The sequence below is a fragment of the Prionailurus bengalensis genome, chromosome E4 (genome assembly GCF_016509475.1).
Source record: "Prionailurus bengalensis isolate Pbe53 chromosome E4, Fcat_Pben_1.1_paternal_pri, whole genome shotgun sequence".
Classification (NCBI taxonomy): Eukaryota; Metazoa; Chordata; class Mammalia; order Carnivora; family Felidae; genus Prionailurus; species Prionailurus bengalensis.
In genome coordinates, this window is record NC_057360.1 from 63,573,171 (window position 1) to 63,590,659 (window position 17,489).

A 17,489-nucleotide genomic window follows, 5' to 3' on the forward strand; every position below is an offset into this window, starting at 1 on the left:
GGAAGGAAATGGAAAGAAGGAAAAAAAAAAAGATGTATCTATCTGGCCTCTGGGTGTTAACAAGAGAAAAATAATGAAATAAGACTGTGGTTGATGAGGGGCACCTGAGTGACTCAGTGAAGCACGAAACTCTTGATTTCAGCTCAGGCCATGATCTCGCAGTTTGTGAGACTGAGCCTGCCATCAGTCTCTGCGCTGACAGTGAGGAGACTGCTTGGGATTCTCTCTCTCTCTCTCTCTCTCTCTCTCTCTCTCTCTCAAAATAAATAAATAAACATAAACATTTTTGAAAACTCCTCAGTGGCATGTTTGTTTGTCTGTTTTTTAAAAAAAAGACTGGTTGGTGAATAGGGAAGCTACAGGAGACGTGTAGGGCCTTGAATATCAGAATAAGGAACTTAAACCTGACCTTTGTACAAACGGCATTTTTAGATTATTCTTCCAGAGGGAACAGGGCTGATCTGGCAAGAGAAGGGTGAGGAGCAGGGAGAGCAAGATGGGGATTTTGCAGTTGGACAAAGTATAAGAGTCTGGGTGAGTGTAGGGAAAGCGACAGAAGAGAAGGGAAGTGTTTGAACCGGAACCTGGGGGACCAAACAGAATACAGCAGACTGAGACTGGAGGTTTGGCTCAAACCTGAACACCTGAGTGAGGTCAGCCACATGTCAGCTGCGAACATGGCAGGTAGGAACGGCTCAGAAGCCAGAAGGGAGTCAGGAATCAGACTAGAAGCCTAATGAGTTTCCCGTCGGAGAACCAGGATAGCAAAGGATGATTAGCTGTAAAAGACAGGGACTAAAAGGGAAACAGGAATGTGTCCAGGTGACATCATGGAACCTGTACTCCTAGAAAATGCCTAGTATAAGGTGGGTGTCCATTAAATACCTGCTAAGTGCATGCAGTCACCAATAATAACATGTGGAAAGAGTGTGAGTTTGGAATCAGACCGTAATGCATACCCTATTTCTTCATTCCATAAGCATTTATTATATGGGCCTGGCGCATACAAACCCTCAGGGTCTGAAAAACGAAAGAAAGAGGCCGCTGTTGGCCTCACAGCGACTCACAGTTGATTGACAGAATCTGAAAGAAACAATTGCTCAGCAATGTGTAAGTGGTGTGACAGATAAGTGTGTGCAGAGGTGTGGCTCTGACCCGCAGTCTCCCAAAGGCAATCTTCTGTGCTCGGGGGCCTGAAGGGCCACGCGGATCGGGAGGATCAGGGAAGTGTGTGTGTGGGGGGGGGGGGGGCGCTGATGCTTTGGAAGCTGAGGTGTGTATGGCAACTGCAACCAGACCGAATAACAAGGGCTCGTGTTCAGGGGTGAGTGAGCCCAGCTTGTTCAGGGATCTCTAAGTGTTCAAGGACCTCTAGAGCCAGAACGTGATGTGTTAGATCAGGAGAGGGAAGTGGGGTTGGAATAGATGAGACCAGAGTGACAAACAGGGGCCAGATCGCAAAGGACTGTGTGTGACATGCTAAAGAGATTGGCTTTTATCCTGAAGGTGATGGGAAGCAAATGGAGAATTTTAAGCAGGAAAGAGACATGATCCAATTTGCATTTTAGAAATAGCAACAGCACCGAGGATGGGCCAGAAGGAGATGGCACTGGGTGTAGGAGAATAATTTAGCAGGCTACCGCAGTGATAAGTAGAAAGTGATGAGGGTCTGAACTCAGCTTCGAGGTCGTGGGCATGGCAGGTCAAGAGACAGGAATGACCGGCACGGCATGTGATCATTTTCAGGGAGGGAGGGAGAGAAAGGAGGCTGGGTGACTCCCCAGCTTCTGGCTTGGCATCTGGGAGCAGGTGGCAATGGAGAGGAAGGAAAGAGGGAGGGGACGAGGACGATTATGGGTCAACGTCCTTCCATGTTCACAACAGGCCTGGCGAGTGGGCGTTATTAACCCCCTTTTCCAGATAAGAAGACTGAAGTTCAGAGAGTTTAGCCCAGTAGGTCACAGCCAGCAGAACTCTTTTTTTTTTTTTTAATTGATTCAAGTAATCTCTACACCCCACATGGGACTCAAACTCACAACCCGGAGATCAAGAGTCACATGCTCTTTCAACTGAGACAGCCAGGTGCCCCAAGGCTGGGAGCACGTCTTTTTTTTTTTTTTTTTTTTTTTATTGATTCAAGTAATCTCTACACCCCACATGGGACTCAAACTCACAACCCGGAGATCAAGAGTCACATGCTCTTTCAACTGAGACGGCCAGGTGCCTCAAGGCTGGGAGCACTTCTGTTCATAGAAGACCAAGCTCAGAGATGTGTGTCCCCAAGGCAACTGTCAAAAGAACAGGGCTCAGGGTGGTCCCTGGGCCCCAGGAGAAGGGGCAGCCCGGGGCCCGAGCATCCTTCCACCAGCCTGAACTCCTCCCTAAGCATCTAATACCCATCCAGGAGGAGGAAGTCAGCCTCCCTTCCCTTGTCTGGGATTGGCCCAGCCTGATGAATTCAGACTCTCATGGAGCTGGGTCTCAGTGATGTCAAATAATCACAAAAGTAACTCAGCACGAGCCTAGTCAGAATTTGCACCTGAGTCTTATGATGCCCAAACTCACGCTCTTGTCACTTTCTCTTGCTGGGATAGCCACCAAGTTAGGGAACATAGAAGTTAGTGGGAGTCGGGGGCGCCTGGGTGGCGCAGTCGGTTAAGCGTCCGACTTCAGCCAGGTCACAATCTCGCGGTCCGTGAGTTCGAGCCCCGCGTCGGGCTCTGGGCTGGTGGCTCGGAGCCTGGAGCCTGCTTCCGATTCTGTGTCTCCCTCTCTCTCTGCCCCTCCCACGTTCATGCTCTGTCTCTCTCTGTCCCAAAAATAAATAAAAACGTGGAAAAAAAAATTTAGAAGTTAGTGGGAGTCGACAATGATTTTCTTTTTTTTTCAGTATTATTAAGATATAATTGACAGATAACATTGTATAAATTTGAGGTGCACAACGCCGTGATTTCTTCGTACACGTATGGTGAAATGATTCACCTGACAGCGTTCTAAATTCTTTTCCTTGTAATGAGAACTTTGAAGATCGACTCTCTGAGCCACCTTCAAATGTACCATATGGTTAATTATAGTCACTATGCTGTGAATTACATCCTTTGAATTTTTTTTATCTTATAACTAGGAGTTTGTACCTTTTGACCAACTTCGCCCAATTCCCGCACCACCTCCCCCCTCCACCTCTGGCAACCAAAAATCTGATCTCTGTTTGCATGAGTTTGTCTTAGATTCCACAGGTAAGTGAGATCCTATAGTTGTCTTCCTCTGACTTATTTCGCTTAGCATAATGCCGTCAAGTTCCCTCCATGTTGTTACAAATGGCAAGATTTCCTTCTTTTTATGGCTGAATAGTATTCCACTGTGTGTGTGTGTGTGTGTGTGTGTGTGTGTTCACATCATTTTCCATGTATCTAGTGATAGACACCTTTTTTGTCTTAGCTGTTGTAAGTAATGTTACAATGAGCAAGGGGGGGGGGGCGCACGTATCCCCTCAGGACAGTAATTTTGTTTCCTTTGGCTATATACCCAGAAATAGAATTGCTGACTCATATGCTAGTTCTATTTTTAATCTTTTGAGGAGCCTCCATACTGTTTTCCATAGTGGCTGTGAATTTACATTCCCACACACAAGGGTTCCCTTTTCTTCACATTCCCTCCCCCATTTGTTGTCTCTTGTCTTTTCCATGTTGGCTCTGACGGGTGTGAGGTGATACCTCATTGTGGTTCTGATTTGCATTTCCCTGTTGATCCGTGATGCTGAGCACCTTTTCATGTACCTGTTGGCCATTTAAATATCTTCTTTGATCTTTGAGAAAATGTCTATCTCGGTCCTTTGTTCATTTTTCATTGGATTATTTGAGGGTTTTTTCCATTGAGTTGCTTATATAGTTTGGATATTAACCCCTTACGGGATGTGTTCTTTGCAAACATTTTCTCCCATTGTGTAGGTCGCCTTTTCATTTTACTGATGGTTCCCTTTGCTGTGCAGAAGCTTTTTAGCTTGACATAGTCCTACTTATTTATTTTTTTGTTTTGTTGCCTGTGCCTTGGGTATCGTAGAGCTCCATTGTAAGACCTATTGAATTTGAGATGCCCATGTGACACCCAAATAAAGACATCTAATAAACTGGTGGGTCTACTGATCCTCCTGTAAGTTAAACTCTCTGAGGCTTAGTTTTCTCTTCCCTAAAATGGTGATATTATCTGGTAGAGTTAACGCTCACTGAGAATAAAATAATGGAGCGATGGATGCCTAGCCTATTATATCATTTTTATCACACAACTTAGAGCTCGACTCTTTCCTGTAAGATGTAGGAGTTCAATTTGTTCGTGCACGCTCCATAATTAGACAATACATTCCTCAGTAATAGGGACCTTCTCTTTTGTCCGTCCCAATAAAGTGTCACCACAGAGTGGGCACTTAATAGCTTCCAGCTGTAGAAGTGGATAGAGGCCCAGGACGCAGGACCCCGTCCTCCTCCAGCCATCTCTTTCCCAGTGGGTGGAACCAGCATCCATTTCATCACTGGTGCTAGAAACCTGAAGTTCTGTTGAACTCCCCCTCCTCTTTCTCCGGGCAGACAGTCTAGCGCACCAAGTTCCAATGATTGCACCTCTGGGAATTTCTCAAAACGCTCTCTTCCTCTACGTCCTCCCACTGTCCTAGTCCAGGCGTAATCTTCTCCCAGTTACGGGACAATAGCTTTCTTACTGGTCTCTTCGCCTCAGGTCCAGCCCCATCAAATCCATCTTCCAAACAGCCAGCAAAGAAAGATATTTACAATAAGCTAGATCTATCCAGAATAGATAGCCTAATGTCACTTCTCGGCTTCCCCTTTAAAAGCTTTCTGGGGGCGCCTGGGTGGCGCAGTCGGTTAAGTGTCCGACTTCAGCCAGGTCACGATCTCGCGGTCCTGGAGTTCAAGCCCCGCGTCGGGCTCTGGGCTGATGGCTCAGAGCCTGGAGCCTGTTTCCGATTCTGTGTCTCCCTCTCTCTCTGCCCCTCCCCCGTTCATGCTCTGTCTCTCTCTGTCCCAAAAATAAATAAACGTTCAAAAAAAATTTTTTTTTTAAATAAAAATAAAAAATAAAATAAAAGCTTTCTGATGGACTCGGGGCACCTGGGTGGCTCAGTCGGTTGAGCATCTGACACTTGATTATTGGTTGAGCTCAGGTCATGAGCTCAGGGTTGTGGGATCGAGCCCCATGTCGGGGCTCAGCGCAGAGCCTGCTTAAGATTCTCTCTCTCCCTCTCTCTCTCTCAAATAATAAACAAACAAACAAACAAATTCAAGCTGTCTGGCGGACTCAAGCTGCTTAGTCTGGAGACAGGAGGTCCCCTGCAAACTGGCCCTGCCTGTATCTCAGCCTCCCAGCCCACCTCTCCAGAATTCTCTCCTCCCACCTCCAATCTGAAGGGCTAGGCTCCTGCAAGAGGGAGATATTTGAGGTTCAGCCACACCCACTTTTGTGTCTGGCTTCGTGAACTTCCGCAGGTTGCGCCCTCTGCCTGAGCTGCATTTTGCTGTCACCTGACTCCTCGGTCCCCTTTCCAAATCGGCTCAGTTGTCACGCCTCCAGGAAACCTTTCCTGCCTCCTCTTCAGCACCTTTTTGCCACAGCGGACTTAGGTGCCCCTCACCTGTGGTCCCATATGCTCTGTGCACAGCGCCGTCCTTGCTCTGACTACGCTTCGCTTTATCTGTGCGAGGGTCTGTCTGCCTCACTAGCACATGTAAATTCCATGAGGACAGAACATCTCAGTCATCATAGATCTTGGGAGTATGTGTATATACATATACATTTATTCATATATATATTCACACACACACACTGTTCACACTTGTGAAAATATTCTTTTTTTAAGTTTTTTTAATGTTTATTTATTTTTGAGAAAGAGAGAGAGACAGAGAGCAAGCAGGGGAGGGGCAGAGAGAGAGGGAGACACAGAATCCGAAGCAGGCTCCAGGCTCCGAGCTGTCAGCACGGAGCCCAACGCGGGGCTCGAACTCACAAACTGTGAGATGGTGACCGGAGCCGAAGTCAGATGCCTAACCGACTGAGCCACCCAGGTGCCCCGAAAACATTCTTCAATGTTGACGGAGCACCAGACAACTCCAGTGAAGGCTCCAACTTGTGATTCTTTTTTATTTATTTTTTACACAGCAGTTTACTAAAGCAAAAAATATATTCAAGGTGGGAGAGGGGGCAGGTACCCAGAGGTGGAACTGGCCCCTACTTTTGATTCTTAAACTTATTAATTCGAAGTCTTTCATCTGGAGGCGCCTGGGTGGCTCGGTCGGTTAAACATCCAACTCTCGAGATCAGCTTAGGTCCTGATCTCACCCTCATGAGACTGAGCCCTACATTGGGCTCCGTGCTGAGCGTGGAGCCTGCTGGGGATTCTCTCTCCCTCCCCCTGCCCCTCCCCCTGCTCACATGCTCTCTCCCAGACAGGACTGAAAACATAATTCGGAGGACCCACTGAAAAACAGAAATGCAAATCCCCTTGTTCAAAAATCATTAAGAATCTCAAGATGAGACCATTAAGATCTCAAGCAATGGCAGAGTGTTAAACCAAACCCAAGGCTCCTCTGAGCCCAGGGTCTTGTGTGACTACACAGGTCGCATGCCCATGAAGCCAGCTCTGGTGCAAGGGTCCTCAAATCAACCCTAACTACTACCTCTAATGTGTTAGGGGCCACTCTGATTTGATTCTCAGCCCTCCCTAGTTAGGAAGCGTGGACCTCGTTAGCTCTTTGCATACACTCTTCATTAGACCCTGGTCTCTTTTTTTTTTTTTATTTTTTAATTTTTTTATTTTGGGGACAGAGAGAGACAGAGCATGAACGGGGGAGGGGCAGAGAGAGAGGGAGACACAGAATCGGAAACAGGCTCCAGGCTCTGAGCCACCAGCCCAGAGCCCGACGCGGGGCTCGAACTCACGGACCGCGAGATCGTGACCTGGCTGAAGTCGGACGCTTAACCGACTGCGCCACCCAGGCGCCCCAACCCTGGTCTCTTTTTAAGAACTTTCGTTTTGGGAGCCTTGTGCCACCGTTACGCCCACTCTTTTCCCATCGTCATACTGCCCGTGAAAAAGCGTGCTCTGTCTCTCCCTCTCCCTTCCCAGTTTGTCCAAGATCCACGTTCAGGGGCGGCTTACAGATCTAGCCTGAAGCTAGCTAGTAAGGAAGATCTCCTCGGGTCTGATGAGAAGCAGCTTCCAGCGAGTAGTGAGGGTCCCCACCCCCACCAGCGTCCCGCCCCATGTGCCAGCTATCTGCACCCTGGGCATGCTGGGAAAACCTCCCACCCAGGCCTTTGCCCTGGGTCCAGAGTCTGCGCCCTATCTAGGTTGTCGCTGGGACCCACTGGAGGCCACCCACAACAGAAGTGCCTTGTTTTCCAGGCGTGGAGGGCCATACTCCCTAACTCCAAACACTGGCAGCGTGGGAGTTTGGGGAGAGGTGTCCCACACCAGATGCTGAGCCCTGCGGGTGACTGGCCCAAGAGTAGCAGGTAGGACATCTTTGAGGGGGGGCAGAGTCTAAAAGCAATAAAGTACAGGGGCGCCTGGCGGGGGGGCGGGGGGCTCAGTCGGCCGACTTCAGCTCAGGTTACGATCTCCTGGTTTGTGAGTTCGCGCCCCGCGTCGGGCTCTGTGCCGACAGCTCAGAGCCTGGAGCCCGCTTCGGATTCTGGGTCTCCGTCTCTCTCTGCCCCCTCCCCCACTTGTGCTCTGTCTCTCTCTGTCTCTCAAAAATACGTAAATGTAAAATAAATACATAAAAGCAATAAAGTACAGATAATGCAGAGGGTCAGATCCAGGGCGGGTTCGGGAAGGGGGTCTCTAAGAGGGGGCGAAGGGGGTCAAGGGTACCAGGAGCTGACCGCTGACCCTTCCCACATTCAGGGGCCCGTGACGGCCACTCCAGCGTCTGAAGCCATGGCCAGTGGGGAAGACGAGCCGAGGAACTGTGCGGTGTGCGGGGACCGAGCCACAGGCTACCACTTCCATGCCCTGACTTGTGAGGGCTGCAAGGGTTTCTTCAGGTGAGAGCCCCCCTCCCCGTAGAAACAACCTCCCAGACCGCCCGCCGGGCGGCCTTTAAGCCCCGGCACGTGCGCGAGCTTGTCCAGCAACAACCCCCCTGCATCCCAGAGCCCGACTACCCCGTGGCCAGCATGTTCTATCTTGCCAACCTCAACACTGAGCCAACAGGCGAGACGATAACAGAGGGAAGGCCGAGGGTTTGTGCTATGGACACAACCCCTTAGTCGAGAGTGCTGATCCCGGGCCCTACGGAGATGCTTGCGTTGTACCCTAACCCCCCGCCCCCCAGGGACCCTTGGGCACAGCTCAGATTAGCCTACGTCACCGCCGATCCTTTTAGACCGCGTCATCTCAGACCCTCACGTCGCCCCCCGTTCGCTGCCATCCCCGCCCGCCCTCCCAAACGTCTCTGTCTCCCACAGACGAACCGTCACCAGAAGCACTGGTCTCACCTGCCCCTTTGCCGGACGCTGTGAGGTCAACAAGACCCAGAGACGTCACTGCCCAGCCTGCAGGTTGCAGAAGTGCCTGGATGCTGGCATGAAGAAGGACAGTGAGTTGGCCCCTCCCAACACGAGCATCCATGGGCCGGGTCTCTCGGCCTTGCCCTTGGTCCCACAGCGCGTACGTCACACAAGAAGAGTAGAAACAAGTCCGACGATGCTACCGTTCCGCCCCAAACCCCAGCGGCTCCTCGTCCCACGATCCTCTCCCTCCTACCCTTTCCGCCTGGCTCAGCCCATCACGGCCGCGCTCAAGCCACACAGTGCTTGAGTCAAACACACCCCTCGGGACCCGTGTGCTGGCATTTGCCGTCCCCTCCGCCAGGAATCTGCTTGCCCCAGATGTTCACGTGGCTTGACCTTTCTCTTGTATGTTTCACAAACAGTGCCTGTCACTCAGTAGGTACTGGATATCCGTTAATCACTTGTTGTCATTCCTCCGCGCCAGGTCCCCAGGCTATGCTCCCCACAGATAGTCTCCCCGGGGCTCGCAGAAGTCGACGTGCCCCGGGTTCGCTCAGCTACAAAGCTACACCATCTGTATTTAATCTCTTCTGTCTGACTCCCAAGGCCTTGCTTTTTCCATGACATCACACGACTTTTCCATACGGAGCAGTGGAAAGGAAACCGTGGAAGTTAAAAAAAAAAAAAATTCAAGCTCCGTCACTTAAGCGTTTGTGACCTTGGACCTGTCACTGGGGTGCCAGCCCGCTCATGTCTCTGAAAAACACGGATAATAACACCCGCCCTGTCTACCCAGAGGGTTACTGCATCCAGGGAGATTTAACCTCAGAACCCTCGAAATGAGAGCGCTATATGGAAACATACGGTGACGTTTTAGGCATCCAGGGCCCTCCCTCGTCAGTGTTGGCTCAGAAGCCAAACATCTCCCTTCACGACGACCCCCTTACCCTCCACCCTTCCTTTCTCCGCCGCGGTGCCCTCTTTTCTGCCGCAGGGCCTGGCAGGATGGAAAAGTGGCCAGGAATCCCCTGCGGCCCGAAGCCTCGAGGATTTCAGCCAAGCCCTCCCGCCCCACATCCTTCACCCTGCTGGGTACCAGAGGGGTCCCGGACGTGGGGCTGGCAGAGACAGGTGCTCTGGGCTGGTCTCAGTGGCTCTGTCATCTGTGTTCCCCGGACACAGTGATCCTGTCGGCAGAGGCCTTGGCGCTGCGGCGAGCAAAGCAGGCCCAGCGGCGCGCGCAGCGAGCACCCAGCCAGCTGAGCGACAAGCAGAAAGAGCTGGTCCGGACTCTCCTGGGGGCCCACACCCGCCACGTGGGCACCATGTTTGACCAGTTTGTGCAGTTCAGGGTGAGCCTTGACAGGCTTCGGGCCGGAAGGTGACCACAAGGGTGCCCGAGGGGGGCTGACCCGAGGGAGGGGGCTGTGTTCCAGGCACCGATTCGGAGGACGAGACTTCTCCAGAACCCCCGGTGTAGACAGACGCCTCAGCCCAGCGCCCTTCCAAGCCAGGGCCGGAGCGGCCGAAAGAGAGCCTCTCACTGAGGCTCTGATCTCTGCAGCCTCCCGCTCATCTGTTCGTCCGCCACCAGCATTTGCCCGTCTCGGTCCCCGTACCGCCTCTGCTGACGCACTTCGCAGAGATCAACACCTTCATGGTGCAGCAAATCATCAAGTTCACCAAGGATCTGCCCCTCTTCCGGTACGTGACCTCCCCTTTACCCTTCAGGAAGAAAACACTCCAGGAAGTCATAATCCCCAGACGCACACCAAAGGAAAAAAAAAAAAAAAAGTCATCGACCCCCCTCACCCACCCTGCATCCTGTCCGAGCACCAGGTCGTGAATCCCCAGCTTTGTTTTTAAGTATCTCCCTCAGGGGGTGCCTGGGTGGCGCAGTCGGTTAAGCGTCCGACTTCAGCCAGGTCACGATCTCGCGGTCCGCGAGTTCGAGCCCCGCGTCAGGCTCTGGGCTGATGGCTCGGAGCCTGGAGCCTGTTTCCGATTCTATGTCTCCCTCTCTCTCTGCCCCTCCCCCGTTCATGCTCTGTCTCTCTCTGTCCCAAAAATAAAATAAACGTTGAAAAAAAAATTTAAGTATCTCCCTCAGAACCGGGGGCGGGGGGGGGGGGGTCCTCTCCCTGTCTGAAGTTCAGGGTGGAGCCTGAGGTGCTCTCGTCCCCTGCTCCCCACAGGTCCCTGCCCATGGAGGACCAGATCTCCCTTCTCAAGGGAGCGGCTGTAGAGATGTGCCATATCGCCCTCAACACCACCTTCTGCCTCCAAACACAAAACTTCCTCTGTGGGCCACTCCACTACGCGATAGAGGACGGAGCCCACGGTGAGACGGCGCTAGAACCGCAGAGGGCACGTGCCCTTCGAGGTGTGGTGTGCGGCCAGGTGACCCGACGGATCCTAAGCCTGGCGTCTCCCACAGTGGGCTTCCAGGAACAGTTTTTAGAGCTGCTCTTCCGCTTCCATGGGACCCTGAGACGACTCCAGCTCCAGGAGCCCGAGTATGTGCTCATGGCCGCCATGGCCCTCTTCTCTCCCGGTGAGCGTCCCCAAAGCCCAGAGGGCCGCCTCCGCCTCTGCCCCCGCTCCCAGCCCCGTGAACCCACCCACGACCGGGGCTCTGTCTTCAAACCCAGCCTGGGCCCGTTCCGCATGGCAGGCCCGTGCCCAACCCCACCCGTCCTTCCCCGCCACCCCCACCTCCTTCCAGACAGGCCTGGGGTTACCCGGAGGGAACAGATTGATCATCTGCAAGAGGTGACGGCACTGACCCTGCAGAGCTACATCGAAGGCCAGCAGCCAAGGCCTGGGAGTCGGTACGGGGGGCGCCGGGGGGGGGGGGGGGGCTGGAGGCTACGCCAGGGCACAAAGGTGAGGGAAACGCTAAGCTCAGGGGGAATGCTTTCACTGTCCCTTCCTCTGGGAAACCGGGTCCCTCGGGGGCTCGAGTCCTTCCCTCGTGCCTCGTGTAGTTCTGGCATCCAAAGTGCTCCTACGGGCGTTTCACCTGATTTTTTCCAGATTTTTTTTTTTTTTTATTCGGTAGAGATGCAAAGTAGGAGCTGGCAGGCTCTGTATAACAGCATTCCTGAGATTGATGACATCCACTGTCTCACCCGTCCACTCTCCAGGCTCAAGCAGCCGGCCAAGTCTCTCGTTCGCTCTCTTTCCTTGGCCCTTCCCCTTCTCTCCGTTGGGCCCATTAATGTTTCATTCATTCCCCCGTGAAGTCAGGGTCGTTCAGTTTCATGGCCCAGGCCGGTCCCCTGGCCCAAAAGTCCGTGATCTACTCAGGCTCTGAGGGACACTCCCCTTGTTCTCGGCTGTTCCTCAATGAGCCGGTTTGGCCAGGAGAGGGATGCTTTACACCACAGGACGCACCCACCTTCTAGAACCTGCTCTAGAAGACCCGATCCACAGACTCCACACAGGTGACGTCCTGGCCACATCTGGGGCTTTCTTCACACTTGGCCCTCAGACCTCTGGGTTCAAGAAATACGGCATGGTGAGAGAGGAAAGTGTCAGAGGACCCCCTCGGGGACCTTTTGGAATTCTGGATAAATTTGTCCTACTAGAGCGTGATTTTCTCTAGGGGTCAGACCTAGCTTCGCCGAGGGACAGTTCAGGGGCTCAGGACGTCAGGGCAAGACTCTCAGCTACCTTATTTTCCTCCTCTTTCCCTGGTGACCCCACCGCTTCCTCCAAAGGTTTCTGTATGCGAAGCTGCTGGGCCTGTTGGCCGAGCTCCGGAGCATTAACAACGCCTTTGGCTACCAAATTCGGCACATCCGGGGGCTGGCCGCCATGATGCCACTGCTCCAGGAGATCTGCAGCTGAGGCCCCAGCCCATGTGGACACACGGGACTGGGGAAGGGGGAAATACTGGGGCCAGAGGTTGGGACCGGTAGAAAGGGAGCCCAGTGGTGGCAATGAAAGACCAAAGCGGTAACTGCCTCTTCATGCAGTCTTGGGGGCCGTGGGGGACGACCACGGGGACAGAGTTGTTCTCCGGAAGCACAGAAAATGAGGAAGGAGGGAGCCTCGGGGCGAAGAGGTAAAGAAGCGCCTTCCGGGAAGTGAGGGGGGGCCCACTTTCCCAGGGCAAAGATTTAGCCCTTCAGCCCTCGGGAGACTCCGGGATGGAAAACAGGACGGGGAGCTGATCCCATGCAGACTTTTCTGCTCTGAAGAGGAAGACGCTGGGAGCTTTAATCGACAGGGAGATGTGGGGCGGGGGGGAGTGAGGGGAGAGAAGTCAGCCAGCCAGACCCCCTAATCCTTCTCCCTCGGTCCAGAGCCACAAGAGCACGGGAAGAGGACGCCGGCGGGGGGGGGGGGGGGGGGGGGGGGGCTGGTGGCAGAGGTCGGAGCCTCACGCCAGCCCCTCGGCAGCCGCCCCTGCGGCAGCCCCAGTTCTGAGGAGGGCACGGCCCTGTCCCCCACTCTGTTCCTGGGACCTAGAGGTCACCCGGCAGGGTGGGCTCTGGAGAGGGGCCTAGTCTCTGGCCCTCGGGCACCTGACTCGGAGGCTCCAGCTTCAGCGGGTGCCGGCTCTGGGACAACCTCAGCCCACAGTGATGCTGAACCCACAATGGAACCTGTTGCGCCAGTGGTTGAGGAAGGCTCCGAGGGCTAGGGTGACAGGCAAGGGGGGCATCTTCTTCTCCAGCACGGCACCCACACACCAGTTACTGTCCACCAAGCCTGTGGGGGAACGGAATGTAGACCGGGTTAGGTATTTATTTTTTTAATTTTTCGTAATGTTTATTTATCTGGTGGGGGGGGTGGGGCGAGAGAGAGAGGGAGACACAGAATCCGAAGCGGGCTCTAGGCCCTGAGCTGACAGCCCAGAGCCCGACGCGGGGCTCGAACTCTAGAACCCCGAGATCATGACCTGAGCTGAAGTCGGACGCCTGACCGACCGAGCCCCTCCCACCCCCAAGTGCCCCTGGACCGGGTTACTTAACAGGCTTGCAGAAAGGGGTCAGAAGTAAGGCGGACCTTCCCTCCCTCGGGCCCCCCAAGCCCTCGGCACCTGCGAATGCCGAGGGTCCGAATGACCCTCACCTCTAAACACCATGTTGGCCTGGGGCAGAGTCAGGTGGTAACCAAAGGAGAAGGTTGTGTCTTGTAGCCTCGTGTTTGCCTCAAACTCCACCCCGACCTGAACCTGAGAAGCAGGGCAAGGGTGGGAGAAGGGTCTGTCTCAGTGAGGCCTCGAGGAGCCCTGACGGGGGACCCGCGGGATGAAGGCAGGCGGGGGGCAACGTCTGTGCCGTGTGGGTAGGAAGAACAGTAGGCCAGCAGGGCCCGTGGCCGTCTGGAGGGGTCAGAGTTCACGACCGACTTGCGGGGGCGGAAGATGGCGTCGGTAATCTCACCTGTTCGTTGGCCCTGTGGTAATAACTTGCATGGGCCCCACCTGATCCCACATTCAACGTGGCCACCCAGTGCAGGGCTGTGGAAACCAAAGGGGAGGAGACGAGGGGCATTACTGTAGCAGGACACGGGCCAGGAGCCCTCGCCAAGGCCGGCATTTCCCCTCCCCGTCGCTGCTCCCCCCTCACCCCATACCCGAGTACTTCCCAGCCAGGGTCAAGATGGCCCCCTCTTCGCCTGGCCGCCGGTGATAAACTAACTCTCCTCCCAGCACCAGCCGATGGGTGAGGCTCTGCAGGAAGTGAGCGACCATGATCACTGCGGGGTAGTGGAGACACATGGCATCGGTCACAGGGACAACGTCCGGGCCTGCTCCGCCGCCCCGGCCCACCCAAGAACTTTCCGGTAACCGATCTGCACAGACGACGACGACCACGACGAGGCCTAGCCAACGTTAGCAAGTGATCAGCCAAGATCAAAAGAACCCTGTGCCAATTCCTCACCCGACTCCCCAATCAGGTCAGGATTCCCCAGGGTCAGAGTAGCTGTGTAATCATCTCCTCGATACTCGCCATCGAACTGCCACGTCAGGAACTTGGCCTGCTGCGTCTGCAGCGGGGAGAAAAAGGAGTGAAGCCTTCCTCCTCCTTTGCGGTCACCGGGGCCTCCGCTCCTCTCGCTGGAGCCCCCAGAGCAGGACACCCGTGGAGGAGGACAGGCTTCAGCGGATAGAGGTCGGGACCATGGGTCACCTGGAAGACAGCCTTGGCTCGGAGCCGCTCTGCCAGGAGGAGCAGGACCTGGGCGTTGAGGCTGCCGCTGCTGTCCATATCCCCTACCACAGTGGGGAACACCTGTTGGAGAGGGTCCCCAGTAAGACCCAGCTGGTGGGGGGCACCGCTCCGCCTCCATCCAACTCGCTAGGATTTCTTTAACAGTACCCAGCGCCCCCTGGTGGAGCCACAGAGATAGACTTCTTCTCGCGCCACCTTTCCCCACTCTCTCCCCTTCAGAGGAAACACAGAGAAGCAGGTGCCCTGTACGCTCTTCCCCGTAACACACACATTTCCTCCTCCTCTAGGCCCGAGTCCCGGCTGGGCTTTCAGGGCGATGACCCCGGCGTGAGGAGTCCTCACCTCTGTGGGGCTAAGTTGCCAGTCCCCCGCGTAGGCCGCGTGGAGGTGATAGCCTGGCAAGCCCAGAGCACTCATATGCACGGTGTGAGCCACCTGAGGAAAGAGAAGTCACTGGAGGAAAGCGTTCCTGCCGATTTCAACCCCCTCCCCCCCAGCTGCTCCCCGGCCAGATGGCCTTTTAAGAATCCCAAAGATTCCACATAGCCAACACCAGACAAAAAGCAACAAGTCCCACAGGCAAGGGAAGCAGGGAGAGCCCCACATCCTCCCTCATTTGTCCCATAGAGCCTGCTTAAGGCTTGAGTACAAAGGCAAGGAGGAGGAGGATCCAGGGATAGGCGGGGAGGGATAGTGAGGAGGGCCAGAGAAGTGGGAGCACCTGGAAATGGCTGCTCAGAACCTTGTTGACAACGAGCTTCACTCCCTCCATCTGTGCTGGGAACACATCTGAAGGGGGTGGAGGGGAGGGGAAGGGGAGGAATAAGCACAGACAAGGCACCCCTACCCCCAGAGGTAAGTCTCCCCTTCCAATCCCATAGAAAGCACTTTGGAGGATCTGACCTCCTTTCGAGTCCTATCACGAAATGCTCCACTCCATTCAGGCACGGGATCCTCCCAGGGGCTGGATGCCCCGGCTGTGATCTCCCTTTCCTGCTCCCATCACTGGACACCCAGCATTCAGGACCCTCCCCTGCTCTGCCCCTTCAACTTGAGACACCCACATGCCAAGTTCTCACCTTTGCATAGCCGGTGCAGCTCATCGAAGCTCCCAGGGTTGGGCAGAGGTTCCTCTCGCCGGGGGCTCCGGCGGGGCAAAGCCCCCATCGGTGCCAGGCCCAGTGTGTTCCCCATTTCAGTCCAGAGGACAGGGGAGGGGCCGGGGTTAGCCTGAGAAAGGACGCTATTGCTCCCTCTACCCCCCACGGGCCCCACCCCCCATCATCCGACTCCCCAGTCCCAGAAACTTCCACATGGTCCGACGCTACACCTGGAACAGGAAGAGTGGGGAGAGGGCACCGGTGGGGAGACTGAACCCCAGACACCCCCACACTCCCGTCCCATCTTTGATCCTTCACCCCCACCTGTCACCCCCTCCCCTCCCCCATTCTCTAACCCTAGCTCCCACACAGACCTCACCCAGCTTCCCAGTCTTTCTGCTCTCCATTCCTAGGCCCCAAGGCGAGGCTTGCAATGAAGCACTAGCTCTTACCGTCTCAGACTATCCTGCTGCCTCCTTTCCCCCGGCACACCCCGGTCATCTTGATGGGGGCAGCCATCTTGAGTGATGGCAGAACTGCGGCTTCACGCTGCATTCCCAGCGTGGTCATCCACGCCATCTTGGAATCGGGCAAAAAAAGACATCAAAGATCCGACCGACCCTCCCTTGATTGGGCCCCGCCCAATCGATAAAAAAAAAAAAAAGCTGCCTCCCTCTCCCCGCGGCCAATGGGAGAGGAGGAAGCGAAGGAGTGGCAGACGCAGGTCCAGGGAGCTCCAACCCAGGCACTGCAGAGGCGGGCGGGACTTGATTGGTAGCTCCTTAGACTTACTCAAGTGGATGGCCTTAGATCGCCCGGCGTCTACAAGGTCGGGGGGAGAAAAGCTGTGAGCGTACAAGACACTAGAGGGAGCATCTTGGAACTTGGGCCACTTTCACCCTACGGCCTGGAGACCCGTTTTGTGAAGGGCGGAGGACGGAATGATTGTGAGGACTTCATTGGGACCCTGGTTCCTATGGCTCCTGGGTGCCCCCACCTCGAACCCCTAGGGACTCCTGACAACCCTCCCCAGTACAGCACAGTACGCAGTGCACCTCCAGATGAGTACTGCTCGCGAGTACTGCTCTCCCTGGAACATGGCCCACACCTGGAGGTCTACACCTCCTCAAGTTCACCTTCTAGTTCTCTTGGCGGAAGGGAAATGGGTGGGAGTTGCGGTGGAAGGAGCAGGGGCTGCAGCCTTCGTACTAACGAAACCATTTCCTGAGTTAGGCGTTCGACTCGGGCTCAGGTCATGATCCCACGGTCGGTGAGTTGGAGCCCCCGCGTCGGGCTCTGTGCTGATGTCTCAGAGCCTGCAGCCTGCTTCCGATTCTGTGTCTCCCTCTCTCTCCGCCCCTCCCCCGCTCACGCTCTGTCTCTGTCTCTCTCCCAAAAAACAAATAAAACATTTTTAAAAATTAAAAAAAAAAAACTATTCCCTAAAACAGCTGCCCCTTATGGGTTAATCCCCCCCATCCCCCCTGTGGCCCAGGTGTTGTTGGCAGATAAAATCTGTTGGTCCCCAAATGAACTCCACTCCACAGCCAGGGACAGTCCATGGAGGGCTTTTCAAGTACTAGGCATTCCACAGAGAAATAATTGAAGATGAAGCAAGAATTTGGGGCCCCCGGTCACTTCCCCCACTAGCCCTCACCTCTCCGACCCCTTCTCTCCT

General features: G+C 54.7%; 2 protein-coding genes across 5 annotated transcripts; one reads left to right on the forward strand and one right to left on the reverse strand.

Annotated features, from left to right (window-relative positions):
* Window positions 1-7,327: 7,327 nt before the first annotated feature.
* NR1I3 (nuclear receptor subfamily 1 group I member 3) lies at window positions 7,328-12,483 on the forward strand. Of its 2 annotated transcripts, none has more exons than XR_006295418.1 (9): window positions 7,328-7,521; window positions 7,916-8,055; window positions 8,479-8,609; window positions 9,706-9,875; window positions 10,088-10,227; window positions 10,719-10,864; window positions 10,961-11,077; window positions 11,253-11,354; window positions 12,246-12,358. XR_006295418.1 is itself a non-coding variant. In XM_043568625.1 (9 exons), exons 2-9 carry the CDS (start codon window positions 7,949-7,951, stop codon window positions 12,373-12,375), a joined length of 1,047 nt encoding a protein of 348 aa, XP_043424560.1. In that variant the 5' UTR covers window positions 7,329-7,521; window positions 7,916-7,948; the 3' UTR covers window positions 12,376-12,483. The 2 variants fall into 2 exon arrangements, 1 of the variants encoding a protein (XP_043424560.1); XM_043568625.1 differs by having other exon boundaries at window positions 7,329-7,521; window positions 11,249-11,354; window positions 12,246-12,483.
* Window positions 11,428-15,905, reverse strand: TOMM40L (translocase of outer mitochondrial membrane 40 like). 3 transcript variants are annotated; one of them, XR_006295419.1, is made up of 10 exons: window positions 15,791-15,905; window positions 15,433-15,500; window positions 15,054-15,146; window positions 14,670-14,771; window positions 14,421-14,526; window positions 14,113-14,235; window positions 13,920-13,996; window positions 13,606-13,708; window positions 12,199-13,242; window positions 11,428-12,020 (listed from the first exon to the last, which is right to left on the reverse strand). XR_006295419.1 is itself a non-coding variant. In XM_043568626.1 (10 exons), the coding sequence occupies exons 1-10, from the start codon at window positions 15,903-15,905 to the stop codon at window positions 11,939-11,941; spliced, it is 975 nt and encodes a 324-aa protein (XP_043424561.1). In that variant the 3' UTR covers window positions 11,428-11,938. The 3 variants fall into 3 exon arrangements, 2 of the variants coding, with proteins under 2 accessions (XP_043424561.1, XP_043424562.1); XM_043568626.1 differs by having other exon boundaries at window positions 13,137-13,242; XM_043568627.1 differs by having other exon boundaries at window positions 13,056-13,242.
* Between the last annotated feature and the right edge of the window lie 1,584 nt (window positions 15,906-17,489).

Excerpts from the sequence above, each read along its gene's own strand:
- NR1I3 (XM_043568625.1), top strand. The coding sequence starts at position 7,949 with ATGGCCAGTGGGGAAGACGAGCCGAGGAACTGTGCGGTGTGCGGGGAC. Across the intron at positions 10,228-10,718 it reads AAGGATCTGCCCCTCTTCCG|GTCCCTGCCCATGGAGGACC; the intron begins GTACGTGACCTC and ends TGCTCCCCACAG. Across the intron at positions 10,865-10,960 it reads GATAGAGGACGGAGCCCACG|TGGGCTTCCAGGAACAGTTT; the intron begins GTGAGACGGCGC and ends CGTCTCCCACAG.
- TOMM40L (XM_043568626.1), bottom strand. The coding sequence starts at position 15,905 with ATGGGGAACACACTGGGCCTGGCACCGATGGGGGCTTTGCCCCGCCGG. Across the intron at positions 15,501-15,790 it reads GCTGCACCGGCTATGCAAAG|ATGTGTTCCCAGCACAGATG; the intron begins GTGAGAACTTGG and ends CACCCCCTTCAG. Across the intron at positions 13,243-13,605 it reads GGCCAACATGGTGTTTAGAG|GCTTGGTGGACAGTAACTGG; the intron begins GTGAGGGTCATT and ends GTTCCCCCACAG.